At 38.8% G+C, this 17551-nt stretch overlaps 1 protein-coding gene across 1 annotated transcript in view; it reads right to left on the reverse strand.

Moving 5' to 3' along the window:
- Positions 1 to 774: 774 nt before the first annotated feature.
- Positions 775 to 17551, reverse strand: part of LOC141165406 (uncharacterized) — a 41466-nt gene continuing 24689 nt past the window's right edge. Inside the window, exons 3-9 of the mRNA XM_073651006.1 lie at positions 6525 to 6650; positions 4955 to 5023; positions 3855 to 3926; positions 3357 to 3428; positions 2818 to 2901; positions 2055 to 2174; positions 775 to 846 (exon numbers count right to left, since the gene is read on the reverse strand). Coding sequence (XP_073507107.1) covers positions 821 to 846; positions 2055 to 2174; positions 2818 to 2901; positions 3357 to 3428; positions 3855 to 3926; positions 4955 to 5023; positions 6525 to 6650 — 569 coding nt within the window. The 3' untranslated portion in view covers positions 775 to 820. The remainder of the gene's footprint in view (positions 847 to 2054; positions 2175 to 2817; positions 2902 to 3356; positions 3429 to 3854; positions 3927 to 4954; positions 5024 to 6524; positions 6651 to 17551) is intronic.

Here is a 17551-nt window from a genome sequence, read left to right on the forward strand (position 1 = left end):
ATATAACTACAATAATACTGCCCCCTATGTACAAGAATATAACTACTATAATACTGCCTCCTATGTACAAGAATATTACTATAATACTGCCCCCTATGTACAAGAATATAACTACTATAATACTGCCCCCTATGTACAAGAATCTAACTACTATAATACTGCCCCTATGTACAAGAATATAACTAGTATAATACTGCCCTCTATGTACAAGAATATAACTACTATAATACTGCCCCCTGTGTACAAGAATATAACTACTATAATACTGCCCCTATGTACAAGAATATAACTACTATAATACTGCCCCTATGTACAAGAATATAACTACTATAATACTGCCCCCTATGTACAAGAATATAACTACTATAATACTGCCCCTATGTACAAGAATATAACTACTATAATACTGCCCCTATGTACAAGAATATAACTACTATAATACTGCCCCTATGTACAAGAATATAACTACTATAATACTGCCCCTATGTACAAGAATATAACTACTATAATACTGCTCCTATGTACAAGAATATAACTACTATAATACTGCTCCTATGTACAAGAATATAACTACTATAATACTGCTCCCTATGTACAAGAATATAACTACTATAATACTGCCCCCTATGTACAAGAATATAACTACTATAATACTGCCCCTATGTACAAGAATATAGCTACTATAATACTGCCCCCTGTGTACAAGAATATAACTGCAGGGTAACTATTGATAGACAGTAGTTTCTGAGCTGTTGTCTTCATACAAACCTTTTTGGATTTTGTGACTATTCTGCGTTGTTCGTGGTTACCACTTTTTGAATTAGTCCCAAAACTGCTTAATAAATTCTAGGATAGGAAAAGATATTGAAGTTTACTCATTTTTGCAACAAGTCAGTATTTTGGGACATATTCAGTTTTTACAATCTTACAGGCCAGGGCCAAACTGCAGTATCTTGTATCCTGATTACAGAAGATGAAGGACCCATCGACATGCACCAGCACCATCTACCCCAAAACGTAAACTCTTCTGACACCATTGGTGGAAAATAATCCAGATGTGCTATCTGTGATGTCCGTTGGAATGACCCCCGTCCCCCCTCTACTTAGAACTATTATCAGGTCCCTTTGGATGTGATTTCAGTATTTTATGGTAAATAGTTTATAATTTGTTTTGATTATTATTTAGACATTTATATCTTTGATAATTTAGTGTTTTTAGTATTAGCTTTATAAGTGTTATTCATAAAAGCAATAGCACACAGCATTGTATATTATATAGAGGTGTCTTTGTGTTAATCTTTCCTTACTTTCTGAAAGTATAGTAAACTGGACCGAGACAGTTTCAAAGGAATTCAGCAGAATACATTATTTATTCCCAACTTAAATATCTTCTTTCTTAGGTAATGTAATGTACTAAGCCATTCCCACTTTCCTTATCTCTGTGGTTGTAATAAAGACTTGTAAGTGTGCATCTGAGATCAGACAAGCCTGGTACACAGACAGACACAGGTTGTGCGCCTCTACCTCCGATCCATCGTCTCCTTGATTTGATCAAAACTTGCGAATGTGTGAAACCTTTTGAGTTTCTTCTAAAAGTTTCCATACAGGTTTCCACATCAAGTATCACCATGGCCTGTAGAATACTGTCTGGCAGCTCTTAATCCCCTCTCTCCATTATGGTTGGATGTGTAAGAAGGGGCCAGGAGAGAGAGTGTTTGCTACCTTAGAATAAATTGTGTAGAAGTATCTTTTGCATATGACTGGTGTAGAACTGATGTGAGGACTAAAGTCTTATAGGAGAGATAGAAAAGTCTCCCAGAGAGGAAGGAGAAAGGTGTATGCTTTTGATAACTTCATGGCTCGTAAAAAATGGCCACCATAGGGTTTAACATGACCCAGTTCTTGAGCTGTCTAACATAGGAGACTTGATAAATGGTGATACATGGTCCTTGGGAAACACCACAGTTTTCACTCAAGACATTGATTCTGAAAAGGTGCCTATTTTCTAATGTCTAAGGTTGGGCCTGATGGGCTTAATGTGTTTTCATACAGACCTTTGGGATTCCCTGGATTCTGTTTGGCGATGGTATCTTTCAGTTTGCTGATGATGTCTTTCACAGTGTCTTTGAAATGTTCTAGATCCTCGTTGTCCTTTAATTCTCCCATGAAATGCTCTATGAGAAACAGATAGTGGTGATTGGATTGGTATCGTGGGGGCTCTTTGACCCTACAGTATTTCCAATATTGTAAGTGGGTACTTGAAGACTTGTTCTCGTACCTTCTGCTTGACATGTTCTAGATAACTTTTAGGTGCTTATGCTAGGCTGGGGGTATCTAGAAAGGGCAATTTTTCCATAATGGCAACATTTTCCAACATGTCAATAATCTCAGTTTGTGGCCACCCATGTTTGGTGCCATTTGCGGGATCTCAATGGATGCCCATTGTCTTCTGGAAAGATCGAGGGTTGTGAGAGGGAGATTTAATGTCTAATCTTCTGCGCTCGTCCTTCTCAGATCCAAACCATTGTCACCTTCAGTTGTGATTGCTCCAAGAAGACCAGGAAGGTCTGGAGAAAAGGACTGTACGGCTTTATGGTCAGGTGTAAAGGGATCGTTCTACATTTGACTGGACTGTTATTCTTTATTACATTTACTGATCTTCCAATTACCTTCAATGTCGCTAACGAGTCTTGGGTTAAATCTTACCCAGTTGGAAATGAGAAGCGTACGACATGTCGGAGAATCTTTGTGCTACTTTGTAAGACTTGTCGAAGGTCCCTACTTCTTCAGTTTTGGGCCTGATGTCTTCATACAGACCTTTGATTTTGTTTAGATTCTTCTGTTCGATGATGAACTTCTCCCGGGTGGCGTTTGTTCCCTTCGGTTTTGAATCATTGATGCCTTCATACAGAAGAAGGAGACAGGTGATTACTTTCTATTTGGGGTTGTTACCTCTATATTAAATACTTTATTATGGGTGTAAGTGTTTGGAGGAGGGGGGGAATAGTCTTTTTTTTATGACCTTGTGGGATGTCTTATGACAACTTAGGTCTACGTCAATCCAAGGCAATTGCCCTTAATTGGGACATTTCTCATTATCTAACATTTTCCATGCTTTCTACGTGTGGCCACCACTCTAGGTGGGATTTCCTTGGATGTCTTTCCTGAAGACTCAAGTGTTAAGATATGTGGGTAATCCGCGCTGCTGATAGTGTGTCCATAAAAGCTTCCAATAAAGGCAAAGAAGGCAACAGTGCAGTTTATTATCTATGCGTTTCCAAGTGCTCTCACTTCATTAGGAGAACCAAAAAGATTTTCTGAAGACTTGACGTCCAGGGTGCTCTCTTGATACCAACCTTCTTCACTTTCTGAAGTGGTGTTTGTCCCCCTCAGATCGGATCCATTGACCACATCGTCGTGAAATCGTCCTACAAGAGAAGACTAGGTGTATAGTTTATATTGGGGGTTTGTTACCCCTATATTCCATAATTTATTATGGATAGAAGTGTTGGAGGTGCGGGGGATAACTCGATCTCCTACATCGGCATGGTAGTCATGTTTATAAATAGTCTCACATTCAGAGCGGAATAGTCTTTTTTTACGACATTGTTGGATGTCTGAGGACGATTTAGGTTTAAGCCAATTGGGACATTTCTCATTATCTAACATTTTCCATGCTTTCTACGTGTGGCCACCACTCTAGGTGGGATTTCCTTGAACGCCTTTCCTGAAGACTCAAGTTTTATGAGATGTGCTAACCCGTGAGGCTGGTAGTTTGTCCACAAAAGAATCCAATAAAGAACCAAAAAGATTTTCTGAAGACTTGACGTCCAGGGTGCTCTCTTGATACCAACCTTCTTCACTTTCTGAAGTGGTGTTTGTCCCCCTCAGATCCGATCCATTGACCACATCGTCGTGAAATTGTCCTGCAAGAAGACTAGGTGTTTAGTTTATATTGCGGGTTGTTACCCTTGTATTCCATAATTTATTTTAGGTTTAAGTGTTGGAGGAGGGGGGAATGACTCGTTATACATCCTGCTTGGTGGTCATGTGTCGCCCTGCAGTTGGTTGCAGAAGATCTCTTTGTTTGGCGTAACAGACACCTTCTTAGCTGTCTCATTCTAGAACCCAGTGGCTACCCTTCTCTGGCTAATTGACACCCAGGCTGGGTGTTTAAATACATGCTGTTGCTAAAAGGAGGTGTTGGTGATATTCACATGACCCCTTATGAAGGCTTGGAGCAAGTCCAGTTCTTACTTCCTCTCTGGTGTTTAGAGGATGTGTGTGCAATCTCTCTGAAGTCGACTAAAGCTAATCTACTTTCCCTTGTTTGTTCCCCCTTGTTGTCTTTAGTGGTCAGTGGGGATCGACTAGTGCTCATCCATCCCTGTCCAGGGCTTAGTGCTAGGGTAATACAGGGTTTAGGTTCCTTTGCTCGATTGGTGAGGAACCAATATAGGGACATTTAGGGGAGACAGGGTGATATCAGTTCAGCCTAGGAGGTCTCCACTCCCCCTGTTCCCTAGAGTCTGGGTCCCTTTGCGTTGCACTGAGTCTTTCCCACACCTGGCGTGACATTATATATACAAATATTCTCACTTTGCAGAGCGGAATAGTCTTTTGTTTAATGACATTGAGTGGATCTCTTTGGATGACTTGGAGTAATTGCACTTAATGGGGACATTTCTCTTTATCTAACATTTTCCATGCTTTCTACGTGTGGCCACCACTCTAGGTGGGATTTCCTTGGATGCCTTTCCTGAAGACTCAAGTGTTACGATATGCGGGTAACCTGCGCTGCCGGTAGTGTATCCACGAAAGAATCCAATAAAGGCAAAGAAGGCAACAGTGCGGTTTATTATCTATGCGTTTCCAAGTGCTCTCACTCCTTCATCAGGAGAACTAAAAAGATTTTCTGAAGACTTATCGTCCAGGGTGCTCTCTTCATACCAACCTTCTTCACTTTCTGAAGTGTTTGTCCCCTTCAGATCGGATCCATTGACCACTTCGTCGTGAAATTGTCCTACAAGAAGAAGACTAGGTGTTTAGTTTATATTGGGGGGGTTGTTACCCTTATATTCCATAATTTATTTTGTGGTTATAGAAAGAAAATGATAAAGTCCGCTCCCCTATAAACTCCTTCCCGGTGTTTCCTCCTTCTCGGATAGCAGCAGGCTGCTGTATTGAACGCATCTTCAGACCAAAATCCAGCGAGTGAGGAGACTCCAGCGATGTGGTGTCATTAAAATTTCCATTTATTTGAGAAAATGCACTTACAAAAAGAGCCAATTCACACCATATGGGCAAAAAGAGTAAAAAAAAAACCCTCGGTTTAATTACACCACATCGCTGGAGTCTCCTCACTCGCTGGATTTTGGTCTGAAATCATTTATTTTGGGTATAAGTGTTGGAGGAAGGGGGAAAATGACTCGTCCAATAAAGGCATAGAGGGCAACAATGCAGGTTATTCTCACACCATCCGTATTATCAAAATGACCAAGTATGGAATGGACAAGCAAAGTGTTAGGTGGATTCATAACTGGCTTAGTGATCGGTCCATAAGAGTGGTCATAAATGGCTTCACATCCACCTGGATGAATGTCTCCAGTGGGGTACCACAGGGCTCTGTGCTGTTCAACATCTTTATCAATGATTTAGATGAAGGAATTGAGGGTAAACTGATTAAATTTGCTGATGACACAAAGCTAGGAGGGATAGCTAATACTAGAGAAGAGAGAGAGAGGATTCAAAAAGACCTAAATAAACTGGAGCAGTGGGCAGCAACCAACAGAATGGTTTATAGCAGGGATAAATGCAAAGTACTACAAGAAAAATAAAACAAGCATCTACAGAATGGGAGGAATAGAACTAAGCAACAGCACGTGTGAAGAAGACTTGTGTAAACTAATAGATCACAGACTGCACAGGAGTCAACAGTGTGATGCAGCAGCAAAAAATGGAAACAGTTCTGGGATGTATTAGGAGAAGCATAAAGTCTAGATCACGTGAAGTCATTATCCCCCTCTACTCCTCCTTGGTCAGACCTCATCTGGAATACTGTGTCCAGTTTTGGGCACCACATTTTAAAAAAGACGTTGAAAAACTGGAGCAAGTTCAGAGAAGAGCGACGAAAATGGAGACCAATTTGTATCTTGAGGTCGTTGGTTTTGCTTGTTTGCCTAGGAAGCTAGAAAAAAAAGCTCTCGTGCGGAGGTCTACCTAGGTGTACGTGATTTTCAGAAGGTTGCCTATGCGGTCAAACCTTCTGACTTGATTCCACAGCCTGTTTCCTTCACATTCCTGAACTATTGACGTCTTCATCTTGTACCTTCTTCTCACCTGGACTACCTTACCTTGGAGATGTGGAAACCACTTCTTTAGCAAGTGCCCATATCCTAAGATGAACTTCATACAGGAAGAACATACAGTCTCCACGCTGGAGGAAGCCTTGGCTCCCGCTCGCCACCATGGCTTCTTCCCTCCTATTCTCATGCTGTCCACCACTGCACTTCATCCATACTTACCACCGCCTAGATTCACCATGATTTCTTTAGTGGTGGACATGTGTGACGAATTCGAAAGGCCCTGTCCAACCTTGGCGTGTTGCATTATGGCATTATAAAGGGGTAAATGAATAGGTTGAGTAAATTCTGCCGAAAGAAAAAAAAAAATCCCATATTTGTATTATAAGGTGATCACAGCTTTCATATCAGAATCTGGATGAACGTAAGCAAACTGAAGAAGGGGGACCTCCAAACAACACCTCGACCCGTCATGTGAGGGGCCAGGAGGAATATTAGGATTTTCCCTATGGCGGTAGATTACACTATGGCCTCCTCTCGGGGTCCGGCTCTGTGAACCTCACACTTTTATCTCCTATAATCTAGGAAATGACGGTAAAGTTACAACCGTTGTGATCCCCAATGGGGACAGTGCCGATGATGTCTGTAAAGCGCTGGGGAATTAATGGCGCTATATAAGTGAGTAAAATAAATAAATATACCATACTGCAAATAAATAACACTGCCAAGCTCTGCAATAGTAATATTATATTATATTCCGTCATATGGTATATAAATAATACCCCCATAAGGTGCATAAATAATAGCATTATGTGTGTGTGTATATATATATACAGTGCCTACAAGTAGTATTCAACCCCCTGCAGATTTAGCTGGTTTGATAAGATGCAAATAAGTTAGAGCCTTCAAACTGCAAACGAGAGTAGGTTTTATGAACAGAAGCATAAATCTTACAAACCAAAAAGTTATGTTGCTCAGTTGAATTTTATTAAATTTTAAACATAAAAGTGTGGGTCAATTATTATTCAACCCCTATGTTTAATATTTTGTGGAATAACCCTTGTTTGCAATTACAGCTAATAATCGTCTTTTATAAGACCTGATCAGGCCGGCACAGGTCTGTGGAGTTATCTTGGCCCACTCCTCCATGCAGATCTTCTCCAAGTTATCTAGGTTCTTTGGGTGTCTCATGTGGACTTTATTCTTGAGCTCCTTCCACAAGTTTTCAATTGGGTTAAGGTCAGGAGACTGACTAGGCCACTCCAACACCTTGACTTTTTCCCTCTTGAACCAGGCCTTGGTTTTCTTGGCTGTGTGCTTTGGGTCGTTGTCTTGTTGGAAGATGAAATTACGACCCATCTTAAGATCCTTGATGGAGGAGCGGAGGTTCTTGGCCAAAATCTCCAGGTAGGCCGTGCTATCCATCTTCCCATGGATGCGGACCAGATGGCCAGGCCCCTTGGCTGAGAAACAGCCCCACAGCATGATGCTGCCACCACCATGCTTGACTGTAGGGATGGTATTCTTGGGGTCGTATGCAGTGCCATCCAGTCTCCAAACGTCACGTGTGTGGTTGGCACCAAAGATCTCGATCTTGGTCTCATCAGACCATAGAACCTTGAACCAGTCTGTCTCAGAGTCCTCCAAGTGATCATGAGCAAACTGTAGACGAGCCTTGACATGACGCTTTGAAAGTAAAGGTACCTTACGGGCTCGTCTGGAACGGAGACCATTGCGGTGGAGTACGTTACTTATGGTATTGACTGAAACCAATGTCCCCACTGCCATGAGATCTTCCCGGAGCTCCTTCCTTGTTGTCCTTGGGTTAGCCTTGACTCTTCGGACAAGCCTGGCCTCGGCACGGGAGGACACTTTCAAAGGCTGTCCTGGCCGTGGAAGGCTAACAGTAGTTCCATAAGCCTTCCACTTACGGATGATGCTCCCAACAGTGGAGACAGGTAGGCCCAACTCCTTGGAAAGGGTTTTGTACCCCTTGCCAGCCTTGTGACGATCTTGTCTCTGATGGCCTTGGAATGCTCCTTTGTCTTTCCCATGTTGACCATGTCTGAGTGCTGTTCACAAGTTTGGGGAGGGTCTTAAATAGTCAGAAAAGGCTGGCAAAAGAGATCTTTAATCCACACATGTGAAGCTCATTATTCTTGGTGCCTGAACTACTTCTTAATACTTTAGGGGGACCAAACAGAATTCTTGTGGTTTGAGGGGTTGAATAATAAATGACACTCTGAATTAACTTTTAACGTTTTAAAAAAAAACAAAAAAAAAAAACAAAAACAAAATTTGCTGCAGTGCATTTCCCACTTCCAGGCTGATCTACAGTACAAATGTCACAACGCCAAGTTAATTCCGCATGTGTCAACCAGCTAAATCTGCAGGGGGTTGAATACTACTTGTAGGCACTGTATATACATATATATATACACACACCAGTATGTGTATGTATGTATATATAAATAAATACCGCCATATGGTGCACACATAATATATGTGACATGAATCATACCGCCATAATGTGCATAGCTAATACATATGCAACACATGAATCATACCGCCATGTAGTGCACAGTTAATATATATGTGACACATGAATCATACCGCCATGTAGTGCACAGTTAATATATATATGTGACACATGAATCATACCGCCATGTAGTGCACAGTTAATATATATATGTGACACATGAATCATACCGCCATGTAGTGCACAGTTAATATATATATGTGACACATGAATCATACCGCCATATAGTGCACAGTTAATATATATGTGACACATGAATCATACCGCCATGTAGTGCACAGTAAATATATATGTGACACATGAATCATACCGCCATGTAGTGCACAATTAATATATATGTGACACATGAATCATACCGCCATGTAGTGCACAGTAAATATATATGTGACACATGAATCATACCGCCATGTAGTGCACAGTAAATATATATGTGACAAATGAATCATACCGCCATGTAGTGCACAGTAAATATATATGTGACACATGAATCATACCGCCATGTAGTGCACAGTTAATATATGTGACACATCAATCATACCGCAATGTAGTGCACAGATAATATATATATGTGGCAAATGAATCATACCGCCATGTAGTGCACAGTTAATATATATATATGTGACACATGAATCATACCGCCATGTAGTGCACAGTAAATATATATGTGACACATGAATCATACCGCCATGTAGTGCACAGTTAATATATATGTGACACATGAATCATACCGCCATGTAGTGCACAGATAATATATATGTGACACATGAATCATACCGCCATGTAGTGCACAGTTAATATATATGTGACACATGAATCATACCGCCATGTAGTGCACAGATAATATATATATGTGACACATGAATCATACCGCCATGTAGTGCACAGTAAATATATATGTGACACATGAATCATACCGCCATGTAGTGCACAGTAAATATATATGTGACAAATGAATCATACCGCCATGTAGTGCACAGTAAATATATATGTGACACATGAATCATACCGCCATGTAGTGCACAGTTAATATATATATGTGACACATGAATCATACCGCCATGTAGTGCACAGTTAATATATATATATGTGACACATGAATCATACCGCCATGTAGTGCACAGTTAATATATATATGTGACACATGAATCATACCGCCATGTAGTGCACAGTTAATATATATATGTGACACATGAATCATACCGCCATGTAGTGCACAGTTAATATATATATGTGACACATGAATCATACCGCCATATAGTGCACAGTTAATATATATGTGACACATGAATCATACCGCCATGTAGTGCACAGATAATATATATGTGACACATGAATCATACCGCCATGTAGTGCACAATTAATATATATGTGACACATGAATCATACCGCCATGTAGTGCACAGTAAATATATATGTGACAAATGAATCATACCGCCATGTAGTGCACAGTAAATATATATGTGACACATGAATCATACCGCCATGTAGTGCACAATTAATATATATGTGACACATGAATCATACCGCCATGTAGTGCACAGTAAATATATATGTGACACATGAATCATACCGCCATGTAGTGCACAGTAAATATATATGTGACAAATGAATCATACCGCCATGTAGTGCACAGTAAATATATATATGTGGCAAATGAATCATGCCGCCATGTAGTGCACAGTAAATATATATGTGACACATGAATCATACCGCCATGTAGTGCACAGTAAATATATATGTGACACATGAATCATACCGCCATGTAGTGCACAGTAAATATATATGTGACAAATGAATCATACCGCCATGTAGTGCACAGTAAATATATATGTGACACATGAATCATACCGCCATGTAGTGCACAATTAATATATATGTGACACATGAATCATACCGCCATGTAGTGCACAGTAAATATATATGTGACACATGAATCATACCGCCATGTAGTGCACAGTAAATATATATGTGACAAATGAATCATACCGCCATGTAGTGCACAGTAAATATATATGTGACACATGAATCATACCGCCATGTAGTGCACAGTTAATATATATATGTGGCAAATGAATCATGCCGCCATGTAGTGCACAGTTAATATATATATATGTGACACATGAATCATACCGCCATGTAGTGCACAGTAAATATATATGTGACACATGAATCATACCGCCATGTAGTGCACAGTTAATATATATGTGACACATGAATCATACCGCCATGTAGTGCACAGATAATATATATGTGACACATGAATCATACCGCCATGTAGTGCACAGTTAATATATATGTGACACATGAATCATACCGCCATGTAGTGCACAGATAATATATATATGTGACACATGAATCATACCGCCATGTAGTGCACAGTAAATATATATGTGACATATGAATCATACCGCCATGTAGTGCACAGTTAATATATGTGACACATCAATCATACCGCAATGTAGTGCACAGATAATATATATATGTGGCAAATGAATCATACCGCCATGTAGTGCACAGTTAATATATATATATGTGACACATGAATCATACCGCCATGTAGTGCACAGTAAATATATATGTGACACATGAATCATACCGCCATGTAGTGCACAGTAAATATATATGTGACACATGAATCATACCGCCATGTAGTGCACAGTTAATATATGTGACACATCAATCATACCGCCATGTAGTGCACAGATAATATATATATGTGGCAAATGAATCATACCGCCATGTAGTGCACAGTTAATATATATATATGTGACACATGAATCATACCGCCATGTAGTGCACAGATAATATATATATGTGGCACATGAATCATACCGCCATGTAGTGCACAGTTAATATATATGTGACACATGAATCATACCGCCATGTAGTGCACAGTAAATATATATGTGACACATGAATCATACCGCCATGTAGTGCACAGTTAATATATATGTGACACATGAATCATACCGCCATGTAGTGCACAGTTAATATATATGTGACACATGAATCATACCGCCATGTAGTGCACAGTTAATATATATATGACACATGAATCATACCGCCATGTAGTGCACAGTTAATATATATGTGACACATGAATCATACCGCCATGTAGTGCACAGATAATATATATATGACACATGAATCATACCGCCATGTAGTGCACAGTTAATATATATATGACACATGAATCATACCGCCATGTAGTGCACAGATAATATATATGTGACACATGAATCATACCGCCATGTAGTGCACAGATAATATATATATGACACATGAATCATACCGCCATGTAGTGCACAGTTAATATATATATGACACATGAATCATACCGCCATGTAGTGCACAGTTAATATATATGTGACACATGAATCATACCGCCATGTAGTGCACAGATAATATATATGTGACACATGAATCATACCGCCATGTAGTGCACAGATAATATATATGTGGCAAATGAATCATACCGCCATGTAGTGCACAGTTAATATATATATATGTGACACATGAATCATACCGCCATGTAGTGCACAGTAAATATATATGTGACACATGAATCATACCGCCATGTAGTGCACAGTAAATATATATGTGACACATGAATCATACCGCCATGTAGTGCACAGTTAATATATGTGACACATCAATCATACCGCCATGTAGTGCACAGATAATATATATATGTGGCAAATGAATCATACCGCCATGTAGTGCACAGTTAATATATATATATGTGACACATGAATCATACCGCCATGTAGTGCACAGATAATATATATATGTGGCACATGAATCATACCGCCATGTAGTGCACAGTTAATATATATGTGACACATGAATCATACCGCCATGTAGTGCACAGTAAATATATATGTGACACATGAATCATACCGCCATGTAGTGCACAGTTAATATATATGTGACACATGAATCATACCGCCATGTAGTGCACAGTTAATATATATGTGACACATGAATCATACCGCCATGTAGTGCACAGTTAATATATATATGACACATGAATCATACCGCCATGTAGTGCACAGTTAATATATATGTGACACATGAATCATACCGCCATGTAGTGCACAGATAATATATATATGACACATGAATCATACCGCCATGTAGTGCACAGTTAATATATATATGACACATGAATCATACCGCCATGTAGTGCACAGATAATATATATGTGACACATGAATCATACCGCCATGTAGTGCACAGATAATATATATGTGACACATGAATCATACCGCCATGTAGTGCACAGTTAATATATATATGACACATGAATCATACCGCCATGTAGTGCACAGCTAATATATATGTGACACATGAATCATACCGCCATGTAGTGCACAGATAATATATATGTGACACATGAATCATACCGCCATGTAGTGCACAGATAATATATATGTGACACATGAATCATACCGCCATGTAGTGCACAGTTAATATATATATGTGACACATGAATCATACCGCCATGTAGTGCACAGTTAATATATATGTGACACATGAATCATACCGCCATGTAGTGCACAGATAATATATATGTGACACATGAATCATATCGCCATGTAGTGCACAGTTAATATATATGTGACACATGAATCATACCGCCATGTAGTGCACAGTTAATATATATGTGACACATGAATCATATCGCCATGTAGTGCACAGATAATATATATGTGACACATGAATCATATCGCCATGTAGTGCACAGTTAATATATATGTGACACATGAATCATACCGCCATGTAGTGCACAGTTAATATATGTGACACATGAATCATACCGCCATGTAGTGCACAGTTAATATATATGTGACACATGAATCATACCGCCATGTAGTGCACAGTTAATATATATGTGACACATGAATCATACCGCCATGTAGTGCACAGTTAATAAATATGTGACACATGAATCATACCGCCATGTAGTGCACAGTTAATATATGTGACACATCAATCATACTGCCATGTAGTGCACACTTTATTTATATATAACACATGAATCATACCGCCATGTAGTGCACAGTAAATATATATGTGACACATGAATCATACCGCCAAGTAGTGCACAGTTAATATATGTGACACATGAATCATACCGCCATGTAGTGCACAGTTAATATATGTGACACATGAATCATACCGCCATGTAGTGCACACTTTATTTATATATAACACATGAATCATACCGCCATGTAGTGCACAGATAATATATATATGTGGCACATGAATCATACCGCCATGTAGTGCACAGATAATATATATATGTGGCACATGAATCATACCGCCATGTAGTGCACAGTTAATATATATGTGAGACATGAATCATACCGCCATGTAGTGCACAGATAATATATATGTGACACATGAATCATACAGCCATGTAGTGCACAGTTAATATATATGTGACACATGAATCATACCGCCATGTAGTGCACAGATAATATATATGTGACACATGAATCATACCGCCATGTAGTGCACAGTTAATATATATGTGGCACATGAATCATACCGCCATGTAGTGCACAGTTAATATATATATATATGTGACACATGAATCATACCGCCATGTAGTGCACAGTTAATATATATGTGAGACACATGAATCATACCGCCATGTAGTGCACAGTTAATATATATGTGACACTTAAATCATACCGCCATGTAGTGCACAGATAATATATATGTGACACATGAATCATACCGCCATGTAGTGCACAGATAATATATATATGTGACACATTAATCATACCGCCATGTAGTGCACAGTTAATATATATATATGTGACACATGAATCATACCGCCATCTGGTGCACAGTTAATATATATGTGACACATGAATCATACCGCCATGTAGTGCACAGTTAATATATATGACACATGAATCATACCGCCATGTAGTGCACAGTTAATATATCTGTGACACATGAATCATACCGCCATGTAGTGCACAGATAATATATATATGTGACACATGAATCATACCGCCATGTAGTGCACAGATAATATATATGTGACACATGAATCATACCGCCATGTAGTGCACAGTTAATATATATGTGACACATGAATCATACCGCCATGTAGTGCACAGATAATATATATGTGACACATGAATCATACCGCCATGTAGTGCACAGATAATATTTATGTCACACATGAATCATACCGTCAAGTAGTGCACAGTTAATATATATGTGACACATGAATCATACCGCCATGTAGTGCACAGATAATATATATGTGACACATGAATCATACCGCCATGTAGTGCACAGATAATATATATGTGACACATGAATCATACCGCCATGTAGTGCACAGATAATATATATGTGACGCATGAATCATACCGCCATGTAGTGCACAGTTAATATATATGTGACATATGAATCATACCGCCATGTAGTGCAGTTAATATATATGTGACATATGAATCATACTGCCATGTAGTGCACAGTAAATATATATGTGACACATGAATCATACCGCCATGTAGTGCACAGTTAATATATATGTGACACATGAATCATACCGCCATGCAGTGCACAGTTAATATATGTGACACATGAATCATACCGCCATGTAGTGCACAGTTAATATATGTGACACATGAATCATACCGCCATGTAGTGCACAGTTAATATATATGTAACACATGAATCATACCGCCATGTAGTGCACAGTAAATATATATATGTGGCACATGAATCATACCGCCATGTAGTGCACAGTTAATATATATATATGTGACACATGAATCATACCGCCATCTGGTGCACAGTTAATATATATGTGACACATGAATCATACCGCCATGTAGTGCACAGTTAATATATATATGACACATGAATCATACCGCCATGTAGTGCACAGTTAATATATATATATGTGACACATGAATCATACCGCCATGTAGTGCACAGATAATATATATATGTGGCACATGAATCATACCGCCATGTAGTGCACAGTTAATATATATATATGTGACACATGAATCATACCGCCATCTGGTGCACAGTTAATATATATGTGACACATGAATCATACCGCCATGTAGTGCACAGTTAATATATATATGACACATGAATCATACCGCCATGTAGTGCACAGTTAATATATATGTGACACATGAATCATACCGCCATGTAGTGCACAGTAAATATATATGTGACACATGAATCATACCGCCATGTAGTGCACAGATAATATATATGTGACACATGAATCATACCGCCATGTAGTGCACAGATAATATATATGTGACACATGAATCATACCGCCATGTAGTGCACAGTTAATATATATGTGACACATGAATCATACCACCATGTAGTGCACAGTTAATATATATGTGACACATGAATCATACCGCCATGTAGTGCACAGATAATATTTATGTCACACATGAATCATACCGTCATGTAGTGCACAGTTAATATATATGTGACACATGAATCATACCGCCATGTAGTGCACAGTTAATATATATGTGACACATGAATCATACCGCCATGTAGTGCACAGATAATATATATGTGACACATGAATCATACCGCCATGTAGTGCACAGATAATATATATGTGACGCATGTATCATACCGCCATGTAGTGCACAGTTAATATATATGTGACATATGAATCATACCGCCATGTAGTGCAGTTAATATATATGTGACATATGAATCATACCGCCATGTAGTGCACAGTAAATATATATGTGACACATGAATCATACCGCCATGTAGTGCACAGTTAATATATATGTGACGCATGTATCATACCGCCATGTAGTGCACAGTTAATATATATGTGACATATGAATCATACCGCCATGTAGTGCAGTTAATATATATGTGACATATGAATCATACCGCCATGTAGTGCACAGTAAATATATATGTGACACATGAATCATACCGCCATGTAGTGCACAGTTAATATATATGTGACACATGAATCAAACCGCCATGTAGTGCACAGTTAATATATATATGACACATGAATCATACCGCCATGTAGTGCACAGTTAATATATATGTGACACATGAATCAAACCGCCATGTAGTGCACAGAGAATATATATGTGACACATGAATCATACCACCATGTAGTGCACAGATAATATATATGTGACACATGAATCATACCGCCATGTAGTGCACAGATAATATATATGTGACGCATGTATCATACCGCCATGTAGTGCACAGTTAATATATATATGACACATGAATCATACCGCCATGTAGTGCACAGTTAATATATATGTGACATATGAATCATACCGCCATGTAGTGCAGTTAATATATATGTGACATATGAATCATACCGCCATGTAGTGCACAGTAAATATATATGTGACACATGAATCATACCGCCATGTAGTGCACAGTTAATATATATGTGACACATGAATCAAACCGCCATGTAGTGCACAGATAATATATATATGTGGCACATGAATCATACCGCCATGTAGTGCACAGTTAATATATATGTGAGACATGAATCATACCGCCATGTAGTGCACAGATAATATATATGTGACACATGAATCATACCGCCATGTAGTGCACAGTTAATATATATGTGACACATGAATCATACCGCCATGTAGTGCACAGATAATATATATGTGACACATGAATCATACCGCCATGT

This window comes from Phyllobates terribilis, unplaced genomic scaffold, assembly GCF_046119375.1.
Source record: "Phyllobates terribilis strain yellow unplaced genomic scaffold, ASM4611937v1 Scaffold_11__3_contigs__length_659146591, whole genome shotgun sequence".
NCBI lineage: Eukaryota > Metazoa > Chordata > Amphibia > Anura > Dendrobatidae > Phyllobates > Phyllobates terribilis.